At 45.8% G+C, this 22,010-nt stretch overlaps 1 protein-coding gene across 1 annotated transcript; it reads left to right on the forward strand.

The window, feature by feature from the left end:
- The first annotated feature begins 1,347 nt into the window (after window positions 1–1,347).
- Window positions 1,348–7,203, forward strand: LOC123426220 (small RNA 2'-O-methyltransferase). Its single transcript, XM_045110010.1, has 11 exons — window positions 1,348–1,443; window positions 1,557–1,884; window positions 2,589–2,681; window positions 3,187–3,644; window positions 3,730–3,978; window positions 4,346–5,271; window positions 5,367–5,518; window positions 5,591–5,707; window positions 5,807–5,935; window positions 6,246–6,694; window positions 6,920–7,203. Exons 2-11 carry the CDS (start codon window positions 1,624–1,626, stop codon window positions 6,945–6,947), a joined length of 2,862 nt encoding a protein of 953 aa, XP_044965945.1. The 5' UTR covers window positions 1,348–1,443; window positions 1,557–1,623; the 3' UTR covers window positions 6,948–7,203.
- Window positions 7,204–22,010: the final 14,807 nt, after the last annotated feature.

The raw sequence follows: 22,010 nt of genomic DNA on the forward strand, positions 1-22,010 counted from the left end.
CCTCCTCGTCACTCTCGTCAAGGATGACGATGCCGCCCTCCTCGCGGCCGCGACGACGGGCGAAGATCTCCTCCAGGGCACGACACTGCCGCTCCATTTCTCACCGGACATAGTCGTCCCTCACCCATTTCAGGGCGGCCTCGTCGTCGTCCGCAGCCATGGCGAGGTGCTCCTGCTTGACGGGCACGAGCCCCGGTCCCGTCTTCGGCTGCACGAGGCGGAAGGAAGAAGCAGGACTCGTTGATGACGATCCCAGCGCTGCGCGTGCACCGCCCCAGCAGCGTCTCTTGCGGCTCCGGTTTCACGGGGAGCAGCGCCGGCGATCCGAAGGAGCGGGAGCCAGACGAGGACGACGTCGTCGACTCCATCCTCCTCGGGGTTCAGGAGCTGCCGCGACGACGGGAGAAGGTCGGCGGGGGAGGGTACTCATACCAGAATGTATTGCTGTCCTTGATGTGCTCGAGGACGGGCTCGAGCGTGCGGCCGGGACCGCTCCACCATTGACGCCGCCCCTCGGAGTTGTGCCGGCCGCGGGCCTCGATACCGTTGGTGGCGGCGAGCTGGTCGGCGTGCCGGCGGTCAAAGAATGTCGTCCAGAGCGCGTTGTTGTCGGGGGTGTACCGTGGAAGATTGCGCGAGTTCTCTTGCAGGCCGGACATAATGCGCGCAATCTTCGCTCGCCGCTCAGCTCCGGTGGGCGGTGGCGGCACCGGGACGCCACCTATGCTGAGCCTCCAAGACCCTGACACCCGTATGTCCGACGACGCCGGGTACTCCGCCTAGTAGAGGAGGCGGGCCTCATCCTCGTGGAGGTGCCGACGGTCAAAGGCATTTGCGACAGCTCCATCGCCGTGGTAGCGTCCGACCATTGGGAGAAGAAGCTGAGATGGTGAAGAAGGCCGGTGGCGAATAAGAAGAGGGGAGAGCGTCGACGAGGAGAAGTGTGTGGCCACCACGGGGGTGGGTCGCCTTATATAGCCGCGGGCGGGCGAGCACACGGAGCGTCGGCGTGTGAACGCCTGCGAGGAGTCGCCGAGACGTGCGTCTTCGCGCCTTCACTGCACCGTCCGGCGGTGCATCCTTCGCATTCATTCCCACGAGAAACGAGGCGGTGAGGACGACGACTACACGACCACACGCTGACTCGGCGGGCCGAGCGGTTTTTCATGCCAAAACGTTTTTCACCTGCGCCTCCGGGCCTGGGATCGTGGGGGCCGTCCGAGCCAACGAAAAACGAACTTTTAGGGTATGACTGAACCGAGAACCGATTTCGCACCGTGGACCCTAAAAATGTCGCGGGGAGGGCTTGTTGTTGGGTGTGTGTGCGCGTGCGCGAGGAAATGCTGTAAGACGGGATGCTCTAAACCCCACCGCACGGTACGGAAGCGCCTCCTCAGTCCTCACCCAACCCCCTCGAAGGCGAGGCCTCGACTCCTCTTCACGGTTGGGGTTTAACTCCACTAATTCGTGACCCGTCCTTTGCCCTCCGATTCCATTCCCACCCCTCGGTCGCAAATTCACTCTGTTCCGCCCTGATCGATCCATCGATTCTGCAGGGCCGATTGGAGGATTTAGCCACGGTGGTCAGGCGTTGGGGGTCGATCGAAGCCGAGACGAGTCGCAATGCCGACGGCGACGGCGACGGCGACGGCGACGCCCAAGGCGGTGATCCACCAGCGGTACGGCGCCAAGGCCGTCTACAAGGTGGACGAGGTGCGGGAGGACGCTGACGGCGTCTGCCCCGGCCTCGCGCTGCCGCAGAACACCAGGTGCGTCTACCGATGCCAGCTTGACATCCCCGAAGTGCTCAGCGTCGCCACGCCGGGGACCTTCGTCAGGAAGAAGGACGCCGAGCAGGCCGCCGCGCAGATCGCCATCGAAAAGGTAAACCGATTAGGGCTGGTGGGGGCGTGCGATTCTGCTTCCTCCCTATACACGTGGGTTGCCAAAGTTTTCTACCGCTGCCGCTTTAGGATGTATTTGTAACATTATTAGGCTGTGATTCTATACTGTATAAATATATAAAATTCTCTCCCTCCTGCTGTCTTACTTGAAAAGGGGGACAAGGACTAGTTGCAATTCTCTAGATTCGGTTGTTTCTTTCTGGCATGAAGTGCCCCATTATGTTTAGGCAGCAATGTTATCTTGTATCTTAGATACAAACATTTGGCTTGTGAGGTCAATAACCCAGTTTAGAGAATCCATCCTTGGTGAATGAGCTGTATAGCCCATCTTTCGTCACCCTTTCCACTGATAATTCTCATAAACAATGGTTAGGAACTTCAGTGAGAAGATGCGCAATTACCTAGTTCCTTTGTGAAGATAGGTTAGGTAGCTTGCTATCTGGTATGTACTCCCTCTGTTCCTAAATATAAATCTTTTTAGAGTTTCTACTACAGACTACATACGGATGTATATAGACGTACTTTAGAGTGTAGATTCACTCATTTTGCTCTGTATATAGTCTCTAATGGAATCTCTAAAAAGACTTATATTTTGGAACGGAGGGAGTACAACATAGTTTCATGATGTGCAATGTTCTTCATGCTTATGGACAAGTTATGCTCTCCATTTTCCCCCTATTGTAGCTTGGTATTCAGCCCACATCAAATATTCCTAATACACCTGAAGAAGCCTGGGAGGAACTTATTGGTCGGATATCTTACTTCTTTACAGATGAGGTCCGTATTTTTGTCTGATCTTGGTATTGTATCGTCAAAGTTTAAGATTTAATTTATTTACAAATGTAAATTCATAGGAAGAAAAAGGCAGATTGGTATTTTCATGTTGTTGCCCATTTCAGGGGAACTCTATGTTCTCTCCTAGCACTGGGATCCTTGCATTTAATGGCTAGGTTGTTTTTGTAGCGCGTAATTAATAACTATTGTTAATATTTTTGTAAGTTTAATAATGAGGACCTTTATTGAAGGGATATATCTAAGTTATGGTTATCTGTCGTAAAAGACAGACTGATCGAACATAGTGTCAGTTTTTTCTTTGGGCACTTTCATGTTTGAGCACATGTTTCTATATGATTATCTAAATATAGGCCTTGAAGTCTTAGTCATTTTCCCTATGAATTTTAGATTTAATTGAAGCACATGTTTATTTGTCCATGACATCCTTCTGAGTTTTGATTATTCAATACCTATTCTAACAAGGCCATACTTCTATGCTTCATTTCAGAACTTCCCCACATCATCTCATCCTCTTGTTGGACACTTGAGTGTGACGCTCAGAAGAACTGGGGACCTCCTTGGAAAGATACTTATTTCAGCTATTGTTGCTTGTGATGTGAAGGTCCATACATTGTGTAAAATTATTGACCCTAAGGCAGAATTTGATCCTCTCTTGGTTCTTTCGATGATCTATAATGCTGCCAAACAATCTCCTGGTGTATCTGTTAGTAACAGAAACTTATGGATTCAGAGTCAAAGGCCTTATTCCCCTGAGGCTGTTGATTTGGCACTTCAGCGCTGGTCTGGTATTTCAGATCCCATAAGAGTAGAAGCAGTTCTTATTCCTTGTGCGATGGAGGATGAACCTAAGGTGGTAAGCCTTAATATGTCAGAGAATGAACATTACATGGGTGATATAGCATCGAAGCTCTCTGCAACTGACTCATCTCATGTCCTTGTCTCAAGGTCAGTACATGGTGAAGTCTTGACTTCTGAACCTTGACAGCAATTTGGTTGTGCTGACAGTTTTAAAGCATTTTTCTTACTACAGAACAGTTGGCAAAGCATCTTCTGAGATAAGGTTTTATTTCCCAGCTCCGGATGTACAATTTGTTTCTGATTTATCAAAAGAATTGGTGGATGATTGTGGAGATCGCAATATGAACTGTGTAATAAATAAGCGAGCTTCCTACATTTCTGGCCAAACAATTTATGGAGATGCTGTTTTGGCAAATGTTGGATACACAAGGAGAGATACAGAACTTCAAACTGATCATGTCAATCTATGTACCTATTACAGGTACAAGCTTGTTGACGATTCCATTTTTATGCTACTCCCTCCGTTCCAAAATAAGTGACTCAAAAATGACTCAATTTTGTACTAAACTAGTACAAAATTGAGTCATTTTTGAGTCACTTATTTTTGGACAGAGGGAGTATATATGTCTGCAGCAAAACTGCAATCTGATATGAATAAGTGATACACCAGCTAACAATCTATAGGGGGTCATCATCTGGCTGTAGATACCGGTCATTCATCAGTTTCTCTCCATTGTGTTCTATACTTATCTTCATTTTTCGAGACTACTTTTCTCTTATCTTTTAGGAACTGCTCTTTCTCGCCTTATTTTATATTTTGTTTATGTAACATGCTTTTGGATCCTCAGGATTCTTCTGAGAAAATTACCTGATGGAATTTACAAGATCTCCAAGGATTCGATTCTTGTGGCAGAGCTTCCATGTGTTTATACTCGTACAAGTTGGAGAGGCCCCTCTCCACGAGATCTCCTTTGTTCGTTCTGTCGCCTCCAGAGGCTATCAGAACCGCATTTCGCTGCCAATAGGGTAAGTACATCCTGTAATGTTCTAAGATCAGCTGTGGGCTCTGAACAGGTGGGGTCACCAAAAGATCAGTGCATAATTGATGGAAGGATTGGCAAGGAAAACCCAGACATGTTCAAGTGCTCTGTCAAAATATATTCAAAGAAGAGGGAGCTTTTACTAGAGTATTATACAGATTATAGCTGGAGCAAGGAAACTGATGCTGTTCAGAATTCTGCGTTGAGGGTCTTGATTTGGTTCAATCGTTATTTTAAGCAGCTGAACATGCCTGTGGAGAAGTTATACCTTCCTAAGAGCACTGATGGCTTCACCATATATCCGAATATTTTTTTACAAGAATTTGCAATGTGCTTATCTGTCTATGGCAAGACAAGTGGTGGTGATTCAAGAACATGCAACACAGTTGGATATTTTTCTATGGATACATCATACGAGCAGCTTGAAAGCAGTACATTTTTAACAGACATTGATGGTCAAGATTCTGGTGTTTTTCCATCCCATGGATCGATGGCTTGCATAAGCTACAGTATTCACCTGTTTATGAAGGACAGCAGAAAGAGACATCTCCTAGAAGTCAATAATGAGTTTGAGTTTGAGATAGGGGCTGGAGCTGTTAGGAATCAGCTTGAATCATGTGCAACTCAAATCTCAGTTAATCAAAGTGCATTCTTTGTAGATGAACTGTCTGATAGGGATTTGAGCCTGGCTGCAGCTAGTGAGTTGTCACCGGACCTTTCCAAGATATCTAGAGGTGAGCTACCTATATCAATAGCTCAATCTGACAGTTATCTATCATTGTTGGAATTGGGCTTCAACATCCTTCCCACATTTTGAACATTTTTGCAGACAGCTGCGTCTTGGAGTTCTCTGTAAAGTTGTTGCAAGTAACTGAACCTTTAGAAGATAGAATGGAGAAGGCCTTGTTCAATCCTCCTTTATCTAAACAGAGGGTTGAATTTGCTGTTCGGCACATCAACCAGCTGCATGCTACAACATTGGTGAATTTTACTTTCATCCTAGTTCCCTATTTTCAAGTATTGGCTTGTCACTATTAAAGCTGAATTTTTCAGGTTGATTTTGGTTGTGGATCTGGTAGTCTTCTTGACTCACTGTTAGAGCATCCAACAACCCTTGAAAAAATTGTTGGTGTTGATATTTCTCGAAAGGGTCTTACGAGAGCGGCGAAGGTAATATTCATGCTTTAATAATTGTTTACTCTTTGAACCATTTTTTTCCTTTTCAGTGATTTACATTTGGACTTGTTTCACCTCTATCTGACATTGCAGAGCCTTCATCAGAAGCTTAGCAAGAAACTCTTGTTACAAACTAGTTTTCCAGCAGCTGTGCTCTATCATGGATCAGTAACAGATTTTGATTCTCGCTTATATGGGTTTGACATTGGCACCTGTCTTGAGGTAGCTGAGTACTCCTTTTGAACTGTTTGCATCTTCTTGTTTGGTGTTGTTATATAAAATGTTATGTTTGGTTTTGTTCTAGAATTGATATGTCATGGGTTGTTAGGTCCTGATGCGGATTTGACGTAGAATTACTGTAGCAGTGACCCGCGGGAGTTAGTTCCTGATGTGTAAGACATCGTACCTGATGGACGTTTGTAGTGATTAACCTATACTACATAAAATGTACTTGGAAATGCTTGTACTCCTACATTTCTTGTATGTTGGTTTTGTTTAGGGACTTTTTTCGACTAACCGAAGTAAACTGCAGGTGATTGAGCATGTGGAGGAGGACCAAGCAAGTTTATTTGGCAACGTTGTATTGAGTTCATTCTGTCCGGCCGTGCTCATTGTCTCCACACCCAACTACGAATACAACCCTATCCTCCAGAGGTCAGCTATGCCAAACAAGGAAGAGCAGCAGGAAGAAAATGCTGGACCTTGCAAGTTCCGCAACCATGATCACAAGTTTGAGTGGACACGGTCCCAGTTCCAGCGGTGGGCTACTGGCCTCGCTGCAAGCCACAACTACAGTGTGGAGTTCAGTGGTGTTGGCGGCTCGAGCGACGAACCTGGTTATGCTTCCCAGATTGCTGTTTTCAGAAGAATGGCGACAGATCAAGGCGGATCTTCCCCGATCGAGAATGATTCGCATCAACCTTATGAAGTTCTCTGGGAATGGCCTAACGCATCTATACCTCTGACTGAGTTTGGGCGGAGGTAATATTACCTGACTCACCGTCCTCGTACCCGAGATGATGAGACTGGTTCTTACTAACTTGTCAGTTTGATAGTCCACCCAGAGTGTGTTGCTGGATATCTACCGCGTTGAACTAAATAGTTGCAGTAGCTGCTCGAAACCTATCCCTTGCGATGGCTCCAATGCCTGTAGAGAGCTGAATATTCTGTAGTAGGCAATATGACTATTTGACTATTTCTTCACAGAGTGCTTTTGCATGATGAAGAAGAGTAGCCATGGCGCCTCCTTAAACAAAAGGAGGATGCCTGGCATCGGAGGCTTCGATCGCCCCCCAGCCGTCCAGGGCAGCTGCATTATGCTAAGGATCGTAGGACTCGCTCGTCTCTTCCACACACCATGCCGTGAGAATAATAATCCTCCGTCAGTTGTTATGTTGCCTGTGATGTGTCGCAAAACTGTGGCTTGCCGCTCAGCAGAGCTTTGCACTTGCTTATTTTTGACGGTGCTCCTCCATTAATTGTTACGTTCCCATGATTTGTCACCCAGCAGCACCACCCGTGGTTGCAACATCGTGGCTTGTCGCTCTTACCAGTGCACCTCTGGCATAGCGCAAAGGCCAGTGCTCTGGCCGTGCGGACGCACCGTTAGATCTTCATGCAATATTTTTTTCCTGATGCAGCAAAATTTCGGCGCGTTAGATCTTCATGCAATATTTTTTTTCTGATGCAGCAAAATTTCGACGCGATGCAGCAATTTTCGTCAACGGTTGTAACAAAAAAAATTATAGAAAAAAAAATATCTACGTGATCGTAGCAAAAAAAGAAGCTGATGGTGCGTGGTAGCAAAAGTTAAACGCCGGTTGTAGCAAATATCTACGTGAGCGTGGATGCAACTTACTGAACGGTTGCAGCAAAAAATGATGCTGGTTGTAGTAAAAATTAACACGGTTGTAGCAAAAGTAAAAAACACCGATTGTAACGAAAAATCCGACGAACTGGAATTGCAACCAAACGTACATGCAGCTTTTTTACTGGACAAATGTAGCAAATAAAAAAAATACTTATAACAAATATGAAAGCTGGTTGCAACAAATTTAGACAAAAAAGGTTGCATGCCTAATCAGTGCGGGTCGCGTGCGGCCGGCCAAACGGTTCGGCCGGCGCACCGGCCAGAAACGTTTACCTAGCGCAAACATGGTTCTTCAACTGAAGGAGGTGCGTGGCCTGATTATGAGAATGTTTACAAGAAATTCCCCTTGCAAATTTCCAAGGGAATTAAGTTCACCCTCCGGTGGAGGAGGGGGGGGGGGCAGAATCCATCCGTGAGTTCTTGAACAGATTCATTAGAGTATGAAGCCAAATCGCTAAAGCTTCGAGCTCAAGGTCATCCCATGGGGAGTTAAACCAAAGCCCTCAACCACAACCCGCCACGCACTCCAAGCACGAGGGATCTCGAGTGTCCCTGAAGTGAATTCATCATGCGCGCCCAAGCACAATAGGCCTCTTCCTGAGGAGCGGCCTCAATAATGCGAAGGCAGAAGTCCCACTATACAATAAGCCAGAAGAAAATGAATGGTCCCAAGGTCCATACTTTAAGTGGCGTGCTTTCCACAAGGTCCAAGGACATTGGATAAGTGACCACATGGTGTTCGGGAAAGGTGCGTGAAAGGGGCATCCTTTTCGTTCCATCTGAGCACATGAAGCAAGTTGCATGATCCAAATGCCGATGCTATGGTGACGGTGGATGAAGAAACTCTAATGGTTGCAGAGCACCGCCCACCCCTTGTGCGTGCCCCCCGCTCGCCAAGCAAGGGGTTCGCGTCATGAACACCATTCTTGATAACTCGAGCAAGGGAGGAGGACCCAAGAGAAGCCCTAAGAAGTATGCACGAGAATGAACATTGTGTACGCTTTGCGCCAACCCCTCCTACCCGGTAGGTGTTTATTGCTCCGGCTAATTTTCCATGGTAGCAGTTTTTTTTGCAAAAGGTTAGTCAAGGGTTTCGAAATACTAAAGAAATTCTTAACAAAGCGCCTATAGGTACCAACATGGCCAAGAAAACTCCTTATCTTCTTTACGTCACAAGGATAAAGGAGTTTCTCCATATCATCTATCTTTGCTTCATCAACTTCTATTCCTTCACCAGATATTTTGTGCCCTAAAACAATACTTCCATTAGCCATAAAGTGGCATTTGTCTCAAGTCAGAACAATATTAGCGTCTTCACAACTCTACAAAACTTTATCAAGATTGTGAAGACAATCATCAAAAGAAGTTGTTGGGAAACTTTCACGTCCAAGATGCGACCCTATCCTCAATTTGGCACGAAGGCCTCGTCAGAGATAGAAGCGCATCTCGTCGTGTCGCAAGAATGGATATCGTTACAAGTACATGTACTGAAAAGAAGAGATATATAAATAGATTTGGCTTACACTCGCCACAAGCTACATCAGAGTCACATCAGTACATTACATAATCATCAAGAGTAAGAGCAGGGTCCGACTACAGACGAAAACAAACGAAAAAAATAAGAACGACGTCCATCCTTGCTATCCCAGGCTGCCGGCCTGGAACCCATCCTAGATCGATGATGAGAAGAAGAAGAAGCAACTCCAAATGAACAATCAACGCGCTCGCGTCAAGTAACCTTTACCTGTACCTGCAACTGGTGTTGTAGTAATCTGTGAGCAGCAATCTCATTTCCAAAGGTATCAAGACTAACAAAGCTTAATGGGTGAGGTATGGTTAAGTGGTGAGGTTGCGGTAGCGGCTAAGCATATATTTGGTGGCTAAACTTACGAGTACAAGAAATAAGAGGGGGAAGATCTACGCATGACGGACGTGAACTACTGATGATCAAATGAATGATTCTGAACACATACCTACGTCAGACATAACCCCACCGTGTCCTCGATCGGAGAAGTAACTCACGAAAGAGACAGTCACGGTTACGCACACAGTTGGCATATTTTAATTAAGTTAACTTCAAGTTATCTAGAACCAGTGTTAAACAAAGTTTCCACGTTGCCACATAACCACGGGCACGGCTTTCCGAAAGATTTAACCCTGCAGGGGTGCTCCAACTAGTCCATCACAAATTACCACAAGCCGCATAGAAATCCTCAATCACGAAGCTCGCGATCTCGTCGGATTCCCTAGTGGAAAACCTCAACTCTGAGATTACCCAAAGCATCACTGGAATCCCGATGCACAAGATATCTCGTCAAAGGTAAAACTAATCCAGCAAGGCCGCCCGACGTGTTGACGATCCCGATAGGAGCCGCGTATCTCGTTCTCAGGACACGACGGATGGAACTAGCTACGGGTGCCAAACCTCGAGTTTCCCCATGGTGACCCCGCAGGCAGACCATTTGGGACCAACACCATCAGCACTGGCCCCCCTGTTTATGTAAAATTACTCCCCGGGTTCATGACGCCCTATGCATTTCAATGTTAACAGAATTATTATGTTGGGAAAATGTTGAACCAATGTTGGGCCTTGCCGGACCAACTTTAATCTAAAACGAATTATCAAGGGGGGTCCCCATAACAACCCCGATCGTGTTAGGAGCGCTCGTTTATGGAACATAACACCGGTATCCGAAACTAAGGGGGCAAAGGTGAAACAAAACACCAGGCTAGAAAGGCCAAGCCTTCCACCTTTTACCAAGTATATAGGTGCATTAAATTAAATAGCATTTATATATGGTTATATAACGAGGAACCCATGTTTTCACATGGAAGCAACTACACCTGTAACTAGCAACGCTAACAACATGGATAAGCAAGCGGTAACACAGCCGATCAGTGGTTTGCTAGGTCGAACAGGTTGAAGGTTATCATGGCATGATTGAGAGGCTGATATTTAACATGTAGTAGGCAACGAGACATAATCGATAGAAGCGATAAAACTAGCATGGCAATGATAGTAATGATATCTGGGGAAATGGTCATCTTGCCTGAGATCCCGCTTGGAAGAAGAACAACTCCAAGAAGTTGACGAACCATCGTAGTCGAACGTGTCCTCACATTCCGACACGCTTGCGGAACTCTATCGAGACAGAGCAAACCGAAAACAAACATCAACAAAGATATTCACCACACGATGCAAGACACATATGATGCATGAACGATCTAATGCAAGGCATGGCAATCACTACAATCAAACACTACACATTAAGTGAAGCTCGATATGCAACGAGTTGCATATCGACGAAACTCCACGTTTAATTATTTAGTTCACTCCCGTTCAGGTACACGGCTATATTAAATGTTGTTAAACATGGCACGAGGGTGAAGCACAAATTAATCTACCTAGCTAGGCATTTTAAATGAGACCGGAAACGACATATAGCATCTCCGAAATGACCCCACGCGTTAAATTCTAATTCTGTCCAGATTTGTCCTAATCACATTTTATGTTTGTTAAACAGCGAAACAAAGTGGTTCACGTGATTCTACTCGTTGTTCTGGACCATTTACATATATGGCTCATCTCCAACGGAGCTACGGTTAATTAACCACGACCTAAACCGTTTTTAACACGATGACACGCAAACCGATGCAAACAACACACTAAACAGATCTAATTATGCATGAGAGTTGGTTTTTTTGTGAAACTAAAGAAAATTCTAAGCATCTTACATGTTGAAAACATTTTAATCCGGTGCACGGTCTAAAAGCTACGGGTGTTTGAAAAATGATGTTTTTTTTCTGAAATTCGCAAAAATCTTAGTGCAGCAAAGGGGAAACAAATATGGGGTAAAGCTGGGATTCGAATCCCAGACCCCTGCGTTGAATTCAGGGCACTAACCAGTTGGTCTGGCTCCTGTTGTGTGATCTAACAGGGCCTCGATATTAAGTGAACCGAGGCAGAAACTAATCCTCTGCAAAGGGTAAAATTCGTGAAAAAATAGAAATGAATCCGCGGGGACTTGAACCCACGATCTCGTGGTCGATTAAAGCAGCGCTAGCCAACTCGGCTATGCATGTGCGCGTGACATGAGTGCAGGGGAGAACAACATATACTAAAGAGGCGGCGGGACTCCTTTTGAACGAACACACACGGCCAGGCAGAAGCGTACAGGGCGGATCTGGTGAGTCCTCACCTGCGGCTTCGGTGGCTGAACCTGGCGAGTCTTGATGGGACTCCAGCGATCATCCAGGACAAGGGGGAAAGAGGGGGGATCTGAGCATGGGAATCCATTCCCGGCGTCAGGAGCTCGATTCGGTGGAGGGGACGCCGGTTCACAAGCTGCAAGCTCCATGGCACAGCTTCCCTTGACAGAGGCGTAGATGCTCCCGTGGACAGAGAGAGAGACGAGGTGAGAGAGGGAAGAAGGAAGGGAGAAGGACAGGGGCGACCTGGGTGCCTGCCCGTCGGTGAAGCTCGCCGGTGGCTCACGGCGCGGCCCCCTGGGAGGCACGGGGCAGGGAGCTCAGGGACGAGGCCATGCCCGCTCGTGCGCTCCATTGACTGGTTGGGGACGACCTCCTCGTGCGGCATGCCGGCGACGTACATGGGGAGCTGCGGGCGACGGATGCGTCCGGCGACTCGGCTCGTGCGGAAGACGAGGTCGAGGCGCAGGGAGCTCTGGATCGAGCTGCTTACGAGGTTGGCTGCAGACTGAATCTGGGGATCCCGAGGGGAATTTTTTTGAGTGGGTGGCGGCGGCTATTGGACAGGGAGAGGATTTCTAAGGATTGGTCTAGGGTTAGACTAGGTGGTCTATATATATAATAGGTGGGTTAGATTAGGGGTTATTTGGACCCTCCGATTGAAATCGGACGGTCGAAAATATTAGGTTAGAGAGTCCAATGAACAAACCGATGACGGTTTGTGGTAAAACGGGGTTGATCCGGATCCAATGGTCATGACCGCTGGGCTCGGGTTCCGGGAGGTTTTCAGACTGGGTTGCACGGTGGTTCGGTGCAGTGTGCAGAGAGACTAGGTGGGGATGAGAGGGAAAACGGGCAGCCCGGCATCGGGGTTTCAAACACCGAAAGACGTCCGATGATAGACCGAATACGGTGCCGCTACGGTCGACCGTTCCGGTACCAGACGGACTTTGATTGCGACAAAACTCGACAGGCGGTCCACCTATATTAAAATAAGACCGCACGTCAAATCTCATCCCAAACAGAGAAAGTTTTACGCACAACTTTTTAAAACAAGATTTAAACGATGCCGCGGGCGCGTGCGAGTGCGGTCGGGCTCAGAACGGACAACGACGAGAACCGGCAACTAACAACGGATGCAAGTTTTTGAAAACTGGCGGCAACGGGATGCCGATGCAATGCGGATGATGCGCATGATGCGATGATGATGTGACAAATAAAAATAAACACATAACGGAAACAGAATAGAAGGGGAATCTTCTGGAACGTCGACATCGGGCTGTCACAACTCTCCTAGACTACAAGAGGATCTCGCCCCGAGATCGAAGAATGAAAGGGGGAGAGGATGAGAAAGAACAAGAGGTAAAAACTTTGTCGCTTCTTTGGCAAACGAGTGAAACCAAGATCTTTGAAGGTTGCAAGGAGATGAGGAATGATATGAGAAAGAAGCAAGAATTCACGGAAAATTTCGGCAGCACTTCGGTAGGAAAATGGGACATTTTTTTTGAAAAGGTAGGAGAATTAGACAATATTCATAACAAACAACTAAATAGAACAAGGGAACACCATGATCTTGATAGAACAACATAATAGACCCAAAAGAGCAACATCATAAAGCCCCCGGAACAATAGAATAGGAACTAGCTCATAGGGAAGAAGAAAACGAAGAAAAGAATGACAACTATCATCACAATAGAATTGAAGAGCCTCCGGACAGAGAATTGACGTAGTGGTTGGAAAACCAACAACGAAAAGAACAAGATAGTAGTGGGCTTATGAAAATCATCTCAACAAATATGAGGTGACAACCAACCACTAAAAGAAACAAGGATAGCTTGGGAGCAACAAGAAATGAACACTTCTTACACCAAAAGGATACCTTGAGAACTAGGATTAATGACAAGCACCATAATAGCAACAATCCATAGGAAAAGGTTTAGGTGAAATCCAAACCAAGATAGCTCAATGAAGAAATCATGGGTTGCAAATATCTCATGATCATAGAATTGGTGGGTTTAATTATCTCATTCTTGAAATAAAATCTCTTCGAGACTCCTACACTAACAAGAAGGCTATAATACCACCTCAAAGGATAAAGGAAGAACAATTGCACATAAATGCAAGAGAAAGGATACTTGAGGTTCTCCAACAAGAATCTTGGAGAACACTTCAGAAAGAATGAAATCTTGACGAACCACCATGAAGGACCTCCGTATACAACTGAATGATGCAACAAATATGAAGGTAGAAAAGAATAATATTATGACCTTGCCAAAATTTAGATGAAGCCTCACAAAGAGATACTTAAAAGAACTTGGAACTCCGGAAAAGAAAGATAGGCACTTGAGAAAAGAATTGATATCATGAGCCCTCCGGAAGAAGAATTGAAATCACTATGAACAAGAATAAGAATTATGTTATGCTTATCCTTCACCAAATTAAATTGACGACAACCAACGGATTTAGCATAGCACTTATTCCTCTTGAAAAGATTAAAGAGAGATAGATAAAGTACAAACTAGAATAAATCTTGAAAGAGGCACCGGTAAGAATTCACAATTGAATGGGAACACCAAGAATTAATGGAGATACATGAGAATGAAGAGATCATGATCCACCTGAAAGAAAACTTGAACAAGGCGTCGGAATAAACGAGAGACGAACGAAGAGACAACAATTAAGAAGAATTGAGGATGAAGCCGAAAGCTGAGAACGAAGAATCTTCTAAAATGATGGCCTTCGGAGGAACGAGAAATAAAAACAACTCAGAGAAGCACCGGATAGCACGAAAGGGATTACTCATGATTGACAACAAATGAGAGGATACACGAAGCTGAGATGATAGTCTTCACAAGAATGGAACAAGACTGAGAGAAACACTCCTTCGAATTTGCAAGCTGAGAATGATGACGAGGAACAACACCAAGAATAACTGAGACACTCCGGAATAAGAACAAGGAAAAATTTAGCCAATGACGACAAATAAATTTGAAGCGATCTTGAAGAAGGAATATGACTGATGAAATTCATACTTACGTCATAGTTGAAAAGAATTAAAGATCTCCGAAAAGATTAGAAGAGACATATAAGATCCTGGGAAAAACCTGTGGGTTATGGGCCCACTCGAAGAAACCACCGTTGAAAGGATTGAAAGACAGATTGAATGCACCGGTACAAATGAAAACTACATGAGGTTAGCACCTCGAAATAACTAAAGGATTGAAAACCAAAACTTCTGAAATATCTTTAACACTCCAGATAGAAAGAGAGAAATGAATAACAACATAGGCTGGTAAGAATTCCCAACATAGGAAAGAATTTACAAGGATGAAAAGGATAAGATGAACACGGACAACTGAATTAAATTCACCGGGAAGGAACAAAATCTAGAAATGATGATCTCGACTCCTGAGAATGTTCACAATGAATCACCGGCTACAAAAAGGAAGAAGAGATAGCGGAAGCATCACTGAATAGGAAGGCACCTGGATGAAATCCAAACAGTGAAGAAAAGGGCGGGAGGGCAGGGAAAACAAAGACAACTTGGGACAGATGAGATGAACTCCGGAATAACATGAGAGAATGATCTTGGAAAATTGGAAAGGATTGAATTCCCTTGAAGAGAAGCACACCGGTTGGAAAAGAACTAACATGACGACTCCGGTTGATAAGAAATAACTAGAGAATTGATTTTAGCAAAAGAATTAGCATTCACATAAAAATATGAGAACACAGATTAGGAAAGATCTGAAATCACCACTTGACATCGAAGCAACACGAATTACCACATTCAACAACACAAAGGGTGTGGCTTGCAGTTAGCCAGAACAAACTCATGAGAAAGATTTCGTCTGATATTTTTGTGGACAGGAATCCACTAGATGTCGAACCCCAACCTAACATCATGCATTTGTTGGAAGAATGTCCTATAATTAACTACTTGAATTCCTACCTAAGAATTCCCGAAATATCTGGTCATGCAATCTGGTACACGGATACAAGGAGTAATATCACACAACTCCTATACTAACCCGTCACTTGTATCACATCCGTCAACACACGACCGGAATCTCGGACCTTCATCTACAACAGACCCTCGTGATCACAACGATACCAAGTATGGCAGTACTCCCGAACAATCTGCACCAGTACCAGGGACATCGGGGTTATCTCGCCACTACTAGCATTGAAGCAATTACGAACATCCTCCGTTCTGAGATACTAAGAAACCTGAATGATAACGATGTGCTCAAGAATCCCCTGGAGCTCAACTCCGCTGAAACTTAAAGCAGATAGGAGGTACCAAGACAGAACTCCGTCACATCGGCATCATATAGATCTCTAAAATATCCGCGTGATCCTAAATTTTTTTTGAGTGAGAAGAGGAGTAAAATTAAATTATTACGTCAAGATTCCTCACCAGAGCATAGAAGAGGAGAAAAAAGAATCCTACTCTCCGATATATAACTAGACTCAAAACAGTTTTTCACTAGACTCGACTCGGCCAAGTTCGATCAATCAAGGGGGTTCCTAGGTCGGAACCTGGCTCTGATACCAACTTGTGACGCCCAAGATGCGACCCTATCCTCAATTTGGCACGAAGGCCTCGTCAGAGATAGAAGCGCATCTCGTCGTGTCGCAAGAATGGATATCCTTACAAGTACATGTACTGAAAAGAAGAGATATATAAATAGATTTGGCTTACACTCGCCACAAGCTACATTAGAGTCACATCAGTACATTACATAATCATCAAGAGTAAGAGCAGGGTCCGACTACGGACGAAAACAAACGAAAAAAATAAGAACGACGTCCATCCTTGCTATCCCAGGCTACCGGCCTGGAACCCATCCTAGATCAATGAAGAAGAAGAAGAAGAAGCAACTCCAAATGAACAATCAACGCGCTCGCATCAAGTAACCTTTACCTGTACCTGCAACTGGTGTTGTAGTAATCTGTAAGCCACAGGGGACTCAGCAATCTCATTTCCAAAGGTATCAAGACTAGCAAAGCTTAATGGGTGAGGTATGGTTAAGTGGTGAGGTTGCGGCAGCGGCTAAGCATATATTTGGTGGCTAAACTTACGAGTACAAGAAATAAGAGGGGGAAGATCTACGCATAACGGACGTGAACTACTGATGATCAAATGAATGATCCTGAACACATACCTACGTCAGACATAACCCCACCGTGTCCTCGATCGGAGAAGTAACTCACGAAAGAGACAGTCACGGTTACGCACACAGTTGGCATATTTTAATTAAGTTAACTTCAAGTTATCTAGAACCAGTGTTAAAAAAAGTTTCCACGTTGCCACATAACCTAGGGCACGTCTTTCCGAAAGATTTAATCCTGCAGGGGTGCTCCAACTAGTCCATCAGAAATTACCACAAGCCGCATAGAAATCCTCAATCACGAAGCTCGCGATCTCGTCGGATTCCCTATTGGAAAACCTCAACTCTGAGATTACCCAAAGCATCACCGGAATCCCGATGCACAATATATCTCGTCAAAGGTAAAACTAATCCAGCAAGGCCGCCCGACGTGTTGACGATCCCGATAGGAGCCGCGTATCTCGTTCTCAGGACACGACGGATGAAACTAGCTACGGGTGCCAAACCTCGAGTTTCCCCGTGGTGACCCTGCAAGCAGACTGTTTGGGACCAACACCATCAGCACTGGCCCCCGTGTTTATGTAAAATTACTCCTCGGGTTCATGATGCCCTATGCATTTCAGTGTTAACAAAATTATTATGTTGGGCAAATGTAGAACCAATGTTGGGCCTTGCCGGACCAGCTTTAATCTAAAACGAATTATCAAGGGGGTCCCCATAACAACCCCGATCGTGTTAGGAGCGCTCGTTTATGGAACATAACACCGGTAGCCGAAACTAAGGGGGCAAAGGTGGAACAAAACACCAGGTTAGAAAGGCCAAGCCTTCCACCTTTTACCAAGTATATATGTGCATTGAATTAAATAGCATTTATATATGGTGATATAACGAGGAACCCATGTTTTCACATGGAAGCAACTACACCTGTAACTAGCAACGCTAACAACATGGATAAGCAAGCGGTAACATAGTCAATCAGTGGTTTGCTAGGTCGAACAGGTTGAAGGTTATCATGGCATGATTGAGAGGCTGATATTTAACATGTGGTAGGCAACGAGACATAATCGATAGAAGCTATAAAACTAGCATGGCAATGATAGTAATGATATCTGGGGAAATGGTCATCTTGCCTGAGATCCCGCTTGGAAGAAGAACAACTCCGAGAAGTTGACGAACCATCATAGTCGAACGGGTCCTCATGTTCCGACACGCTTGCGGAACTCTATCGAGACAGAGCAAACCGAAAACAAACTGTTGGGGCATAGTTTATGCCTAAGTAATTTTGGTGATTGATGACAGTACAGTAAAGGACTAACCGTGTGTATTAAGGTTTCAGATAACACACGTCAACGGCACAAGACGACTCGCCTCCTCATTCATGGAACGGAAGCACGAAGCTCTCTACGATTCTCTTTAATTGAGTCATAGGAAAGCCGTACTATTAAGAGGGGAACCGTAGTGGAAAGGTTTGGGTGAAATCTATCTTTGCACGCGCACACTTCACATATTTTCCCTTACCTTCATCTTTGGAGCGGCCCCCGCCACTGTGTTTCTTTCCTCCTTGCAAAATGGTCCCCAGCGGTAGTACCGCTGGCCCTAGCGGTAGTACCGCTGGAATGCTAGCGGTAGTACCGTTGCAGCTAGCGGTAGTACCGCTGGCTGGCGGTAGTACCGCCCTTGGTCAGCGGTAGTACCGCTCCAGGAGCTTAGTACCGCCTGCCTAGCGGTTGTTCGTGGACAGACCTTTTTGCAAAGACTTTCTTGGCGGTGGTAGTGCTTTTGCACTACCAGGGGCCAGCGGTAGTACCGCTGGAGTGCCAACGGTAGTACCGCTGCAACCAGCGGTAGTACCGCTAGTCGGCGGTAGTACCGCCCATGGTCAGCGGTAGTACCGCTGGAGTGCCAGCGGTAGTACCGCTGTAGCCAGGGGTAGTACCGCTGGAGCTCGGGCAGAGAGTGGGAAAACGGTTGGATTCCCCCCCACTATATAAAGGGTTGTTCTAGCTGTGGAACCTCATCTCTTACCTCCCCAAGCTCCATTGTTGCTCCCTAAGCTCAAAAGTGCCCGATCTCTCTCCCTAACCAATCAAACTTGTTGATTCTTTAGGGATTGGTTGAGAAGGCCTAGATCCACACTTCCACCAAGAGAAAAGTTGATTCCCCCACCAATCCCTTGCGGATCTTGTTACTCTTGGGTGTTTGAGCATCCTAGATGGTTGAGGTCACCTCGAAGCCATATTCCATTGTGGTGAAGCTTCGTGGTCTAGTTGGGAGCCTCCAAGCTTTGTGTGGTCCGGTTGCCGCCTTCAAGGGCACCTATAGTGGAATCACGGTACCTTGCATCGTGCGAGGGCGTGAGGAGAATACGGTGGCCTTAGTGGCTTATTGGGGAGCATCGTGCCTCCACACTGCTATAACGGAGACGTACTTCCTGTCAAAGGGAAGGAACTTCGGTAACACATCCTCGTCTCCATCGGTTCCACTTGTGGTTATCTCTATCCTTTACTTTGTGTATGCTTATGTTGCGGACTATATCTTACTTGTCTTAATAACTCTCGTTTTTAGCTTCATTAGGGTTCACCTCATTGTCGTAATATTTGTGAACCCATATGTTGTTTACCTTAACTTGCTAAGATTAATTAAATAGTGGTTGTTGTCTATTCACCCCCCTCTAGTCAACCATATCGATCCTTTCAATTGGTATCAGAGCCACGTCTCTTTATTAAGGGTTTCACCACCCGAAGAGTATGGAAGGTGAAGAGGGAATTAACCATGGGTAACCCGAGGCCATGGACTTGACTTCGGTCACAAGGGACGACTTGAATACGGCTATGGCCGCTCTCAAGACGTCCTTGACGAACGAGGTCAAGACCATGCTTAAAGAGTTAATTGAGGGATTTAAAGGTTCACCCAAACCGGCTATGGTGGTTAAACCCACCGTCACCGATTCTGAGGCCAACTCCTCTAAGGAAGCGGCTAAAGGTATGCGACCTCCCTCATCTCACGAAAAGGATGGGACTGGAACATATGCCTCAGTTCGACCCCCCCATGGTCTATGGAGGATCCGTTCCCGCACCACGTCTTAATCCTGTTGGTCGTCCTCCTAAGCTTGTGAATGGTGACTTTGCTAACTGGGTATTTTCTATTAAGTCTCATTTGAATCACAGCTCAACAAACTTGTGGAGAATCATCGAGCAAGGATATTATCCCCATGATCCAAGCAACCTCACTCCAAGAGAAGATGCAGACAATCAATACAATCACTCTGCTTTGTTTATCCTCCAGTCTGCAGTGCCACCTGAATATCTTCCTCACTTGCGTTCCTTCACTTTGGCCAAGGATTGTTGGGAGCATATTATGGTGTTGTACAAGGGAAGCTCAAGCATTCAACGATCCAACTATGAAGTGATACTCGATAAGGCCGATGAGTTTGTGATGAAGGAAGACGAGGACCCTCGTGATCTCTATCGGAGGGTGACTGCTATTGCTGTGGCACTCAAGGATCATGGGAGCAAGGATGTGGATGATACATGGGTCATGCGCAAGTTCCTTAAAGCCATCATGCCTTTCAACAAAGCCATGTCATCTGTCATTCGTCAGCGGCCAGACTTCCACTCCTTGTCTTCAAGTGAGGTGTTGGATGAATTCATTGCAATGTCAATCATGAACGAAACAGCCGACAATGCACTTGCTCGTGTTCGATCAAAGACAACTTCACCCAACCTTGCGTTGAAAGCAAAAGCAATGCTTGAAGAAGAAGAAGAAGATGAGGAAGAGGAGGGCTGCCCTGAAGAAACAAAGTATGCCTATCATGAGCACATGGCTCTTGCATCAAGGCCATTCTGGGGCAACAAGAGGAACTCAAGACCCTCCTTCACCAAGAACAACTCGAGTGGATTCAAACCCAAACAACGAGTAAGGACATGTTATAACTGTGGTAACGTGAGTCACTTCGTGGCCGAATGTCCCTATGAGAAAAGGGAAGACAACGGAGGCAAGCTCATTCGCAAAGACAAAACCAAATCATTTCCAATCAAGGACAACTTTGTGAAGAAACCTCACCCAAAAGGGATGGTGGCCCTTGAAGAGTACCCTTCTGATGATGATGATGATACAGTGGCAACGGCAACTGTTGCTATTGCCACTACACCTCCCCAGAAGGTGTCTCTCTTCAACGCCCCCAACGAGAACCACATCACCAAGTGCCTCATGGCAAAAGGTATCAATCAGGTAACTCCCATCATTAAGATCAACATTACTTCCACCCCTTCATTGTTAAATTGTGTTGAAGATAGTGATGTTGGGGAACTTAATGAGCATGATCTTGACAAGTTTCTGTGCACTATTAAGGGAGAACCCAAGAAGCACTTTGTTGCTCTCTTGGAACAACTGGGTGAGGCCACTGACCTCATTGAGTCTCAAGAGGAGACCATCTCCGAGCTTCAGGTACACAGTTGTGACTATGCCGATGAAATTGCCGAATTATCTAATGCTCTAGAAAAGGAGCGCACTCTTCGTTTGGCTCTTGAGGAGTCATATAACGATGACTGCGCTAAAATGCAAAAGAAACTAGATCATGATGTTGTTCTTACTCGTATGCTTAAGTCTGAAAAGTATGCTCTTGAGGTTGGTCATGACAGACTCAAAGAGGAGTTTGACACACTTGACAAGGCCCACAAGGTCTTGAAAGGTGCTCATTTCTCTCTAAAAGAGTCTCATGATCAACTCCAAGCAAAGCTTACCAAGGAGATCTCTACTTTCCCTCCCTTTGTGTTAATTGATAATGCTTGTGCAACTAACCCCTGTCGTGAGCATGTACATCTTGTGGAGGAAAATGCCAAGTTAAAGGAGAAACTTGAGAAGGGGCTTGTGGCATGCATACAAGGTGAGAAGAGTCTAAACGACCTCTTGAGCACTCAAAAGGGTGTTGTAGGAAAGGAGGGACTTGGACTTACCTCCAAGTCAAAAGGTAAAAGGAGGAACAGGAACAAACGATCTCCCACCCTCATGGACATCTTTGTCAAAGAGGGTGAGGGGACTCAGAAGGCGAACATGAACAAGGTGGACTATGGAAACCTCAAGAAGGGCAAAACCATTCCTACTA

This window comes from Hordeum vulgare, chromosome 2H (assembly GCF_904849725.1).
Source record: "Hordeum vulgare subsp. vulgare chromosome 2H, MorexV3_pseudomolecules_assembly, whole genome shotgun sequence".
NCBI lineage: Eukaryota > Viridiplantae > Streptophyta > Magnoliopsida > Poales > Poaceae > Hordeum > Hordeum vulgare.

Excerpts from the sequence above, each read along its gene's own strand:
- LOC123426220 (XM_045110010.1), top strand. The coding sequence starts at position 1,624 with ATGCCGACGGCGACGGCGACGGCGACGGCGACGCCCAAGGCGGTGATC. Across the intron at positions 2,682-3,186 it reads CTTACTTCTTTACAGATGAG|AACTTCCCCACATCATCTCA; the intron begins GTCCGTATTTTT and ends GCTTCATTTCAG. Across the intron at positions 5,519-5,590 it reads AGCTGCATGCTACAACATTG|GTTGATTTTGGTTGTGGATC; the intron begins GTGAATTTTACT and ends TGAATTTTTCAG.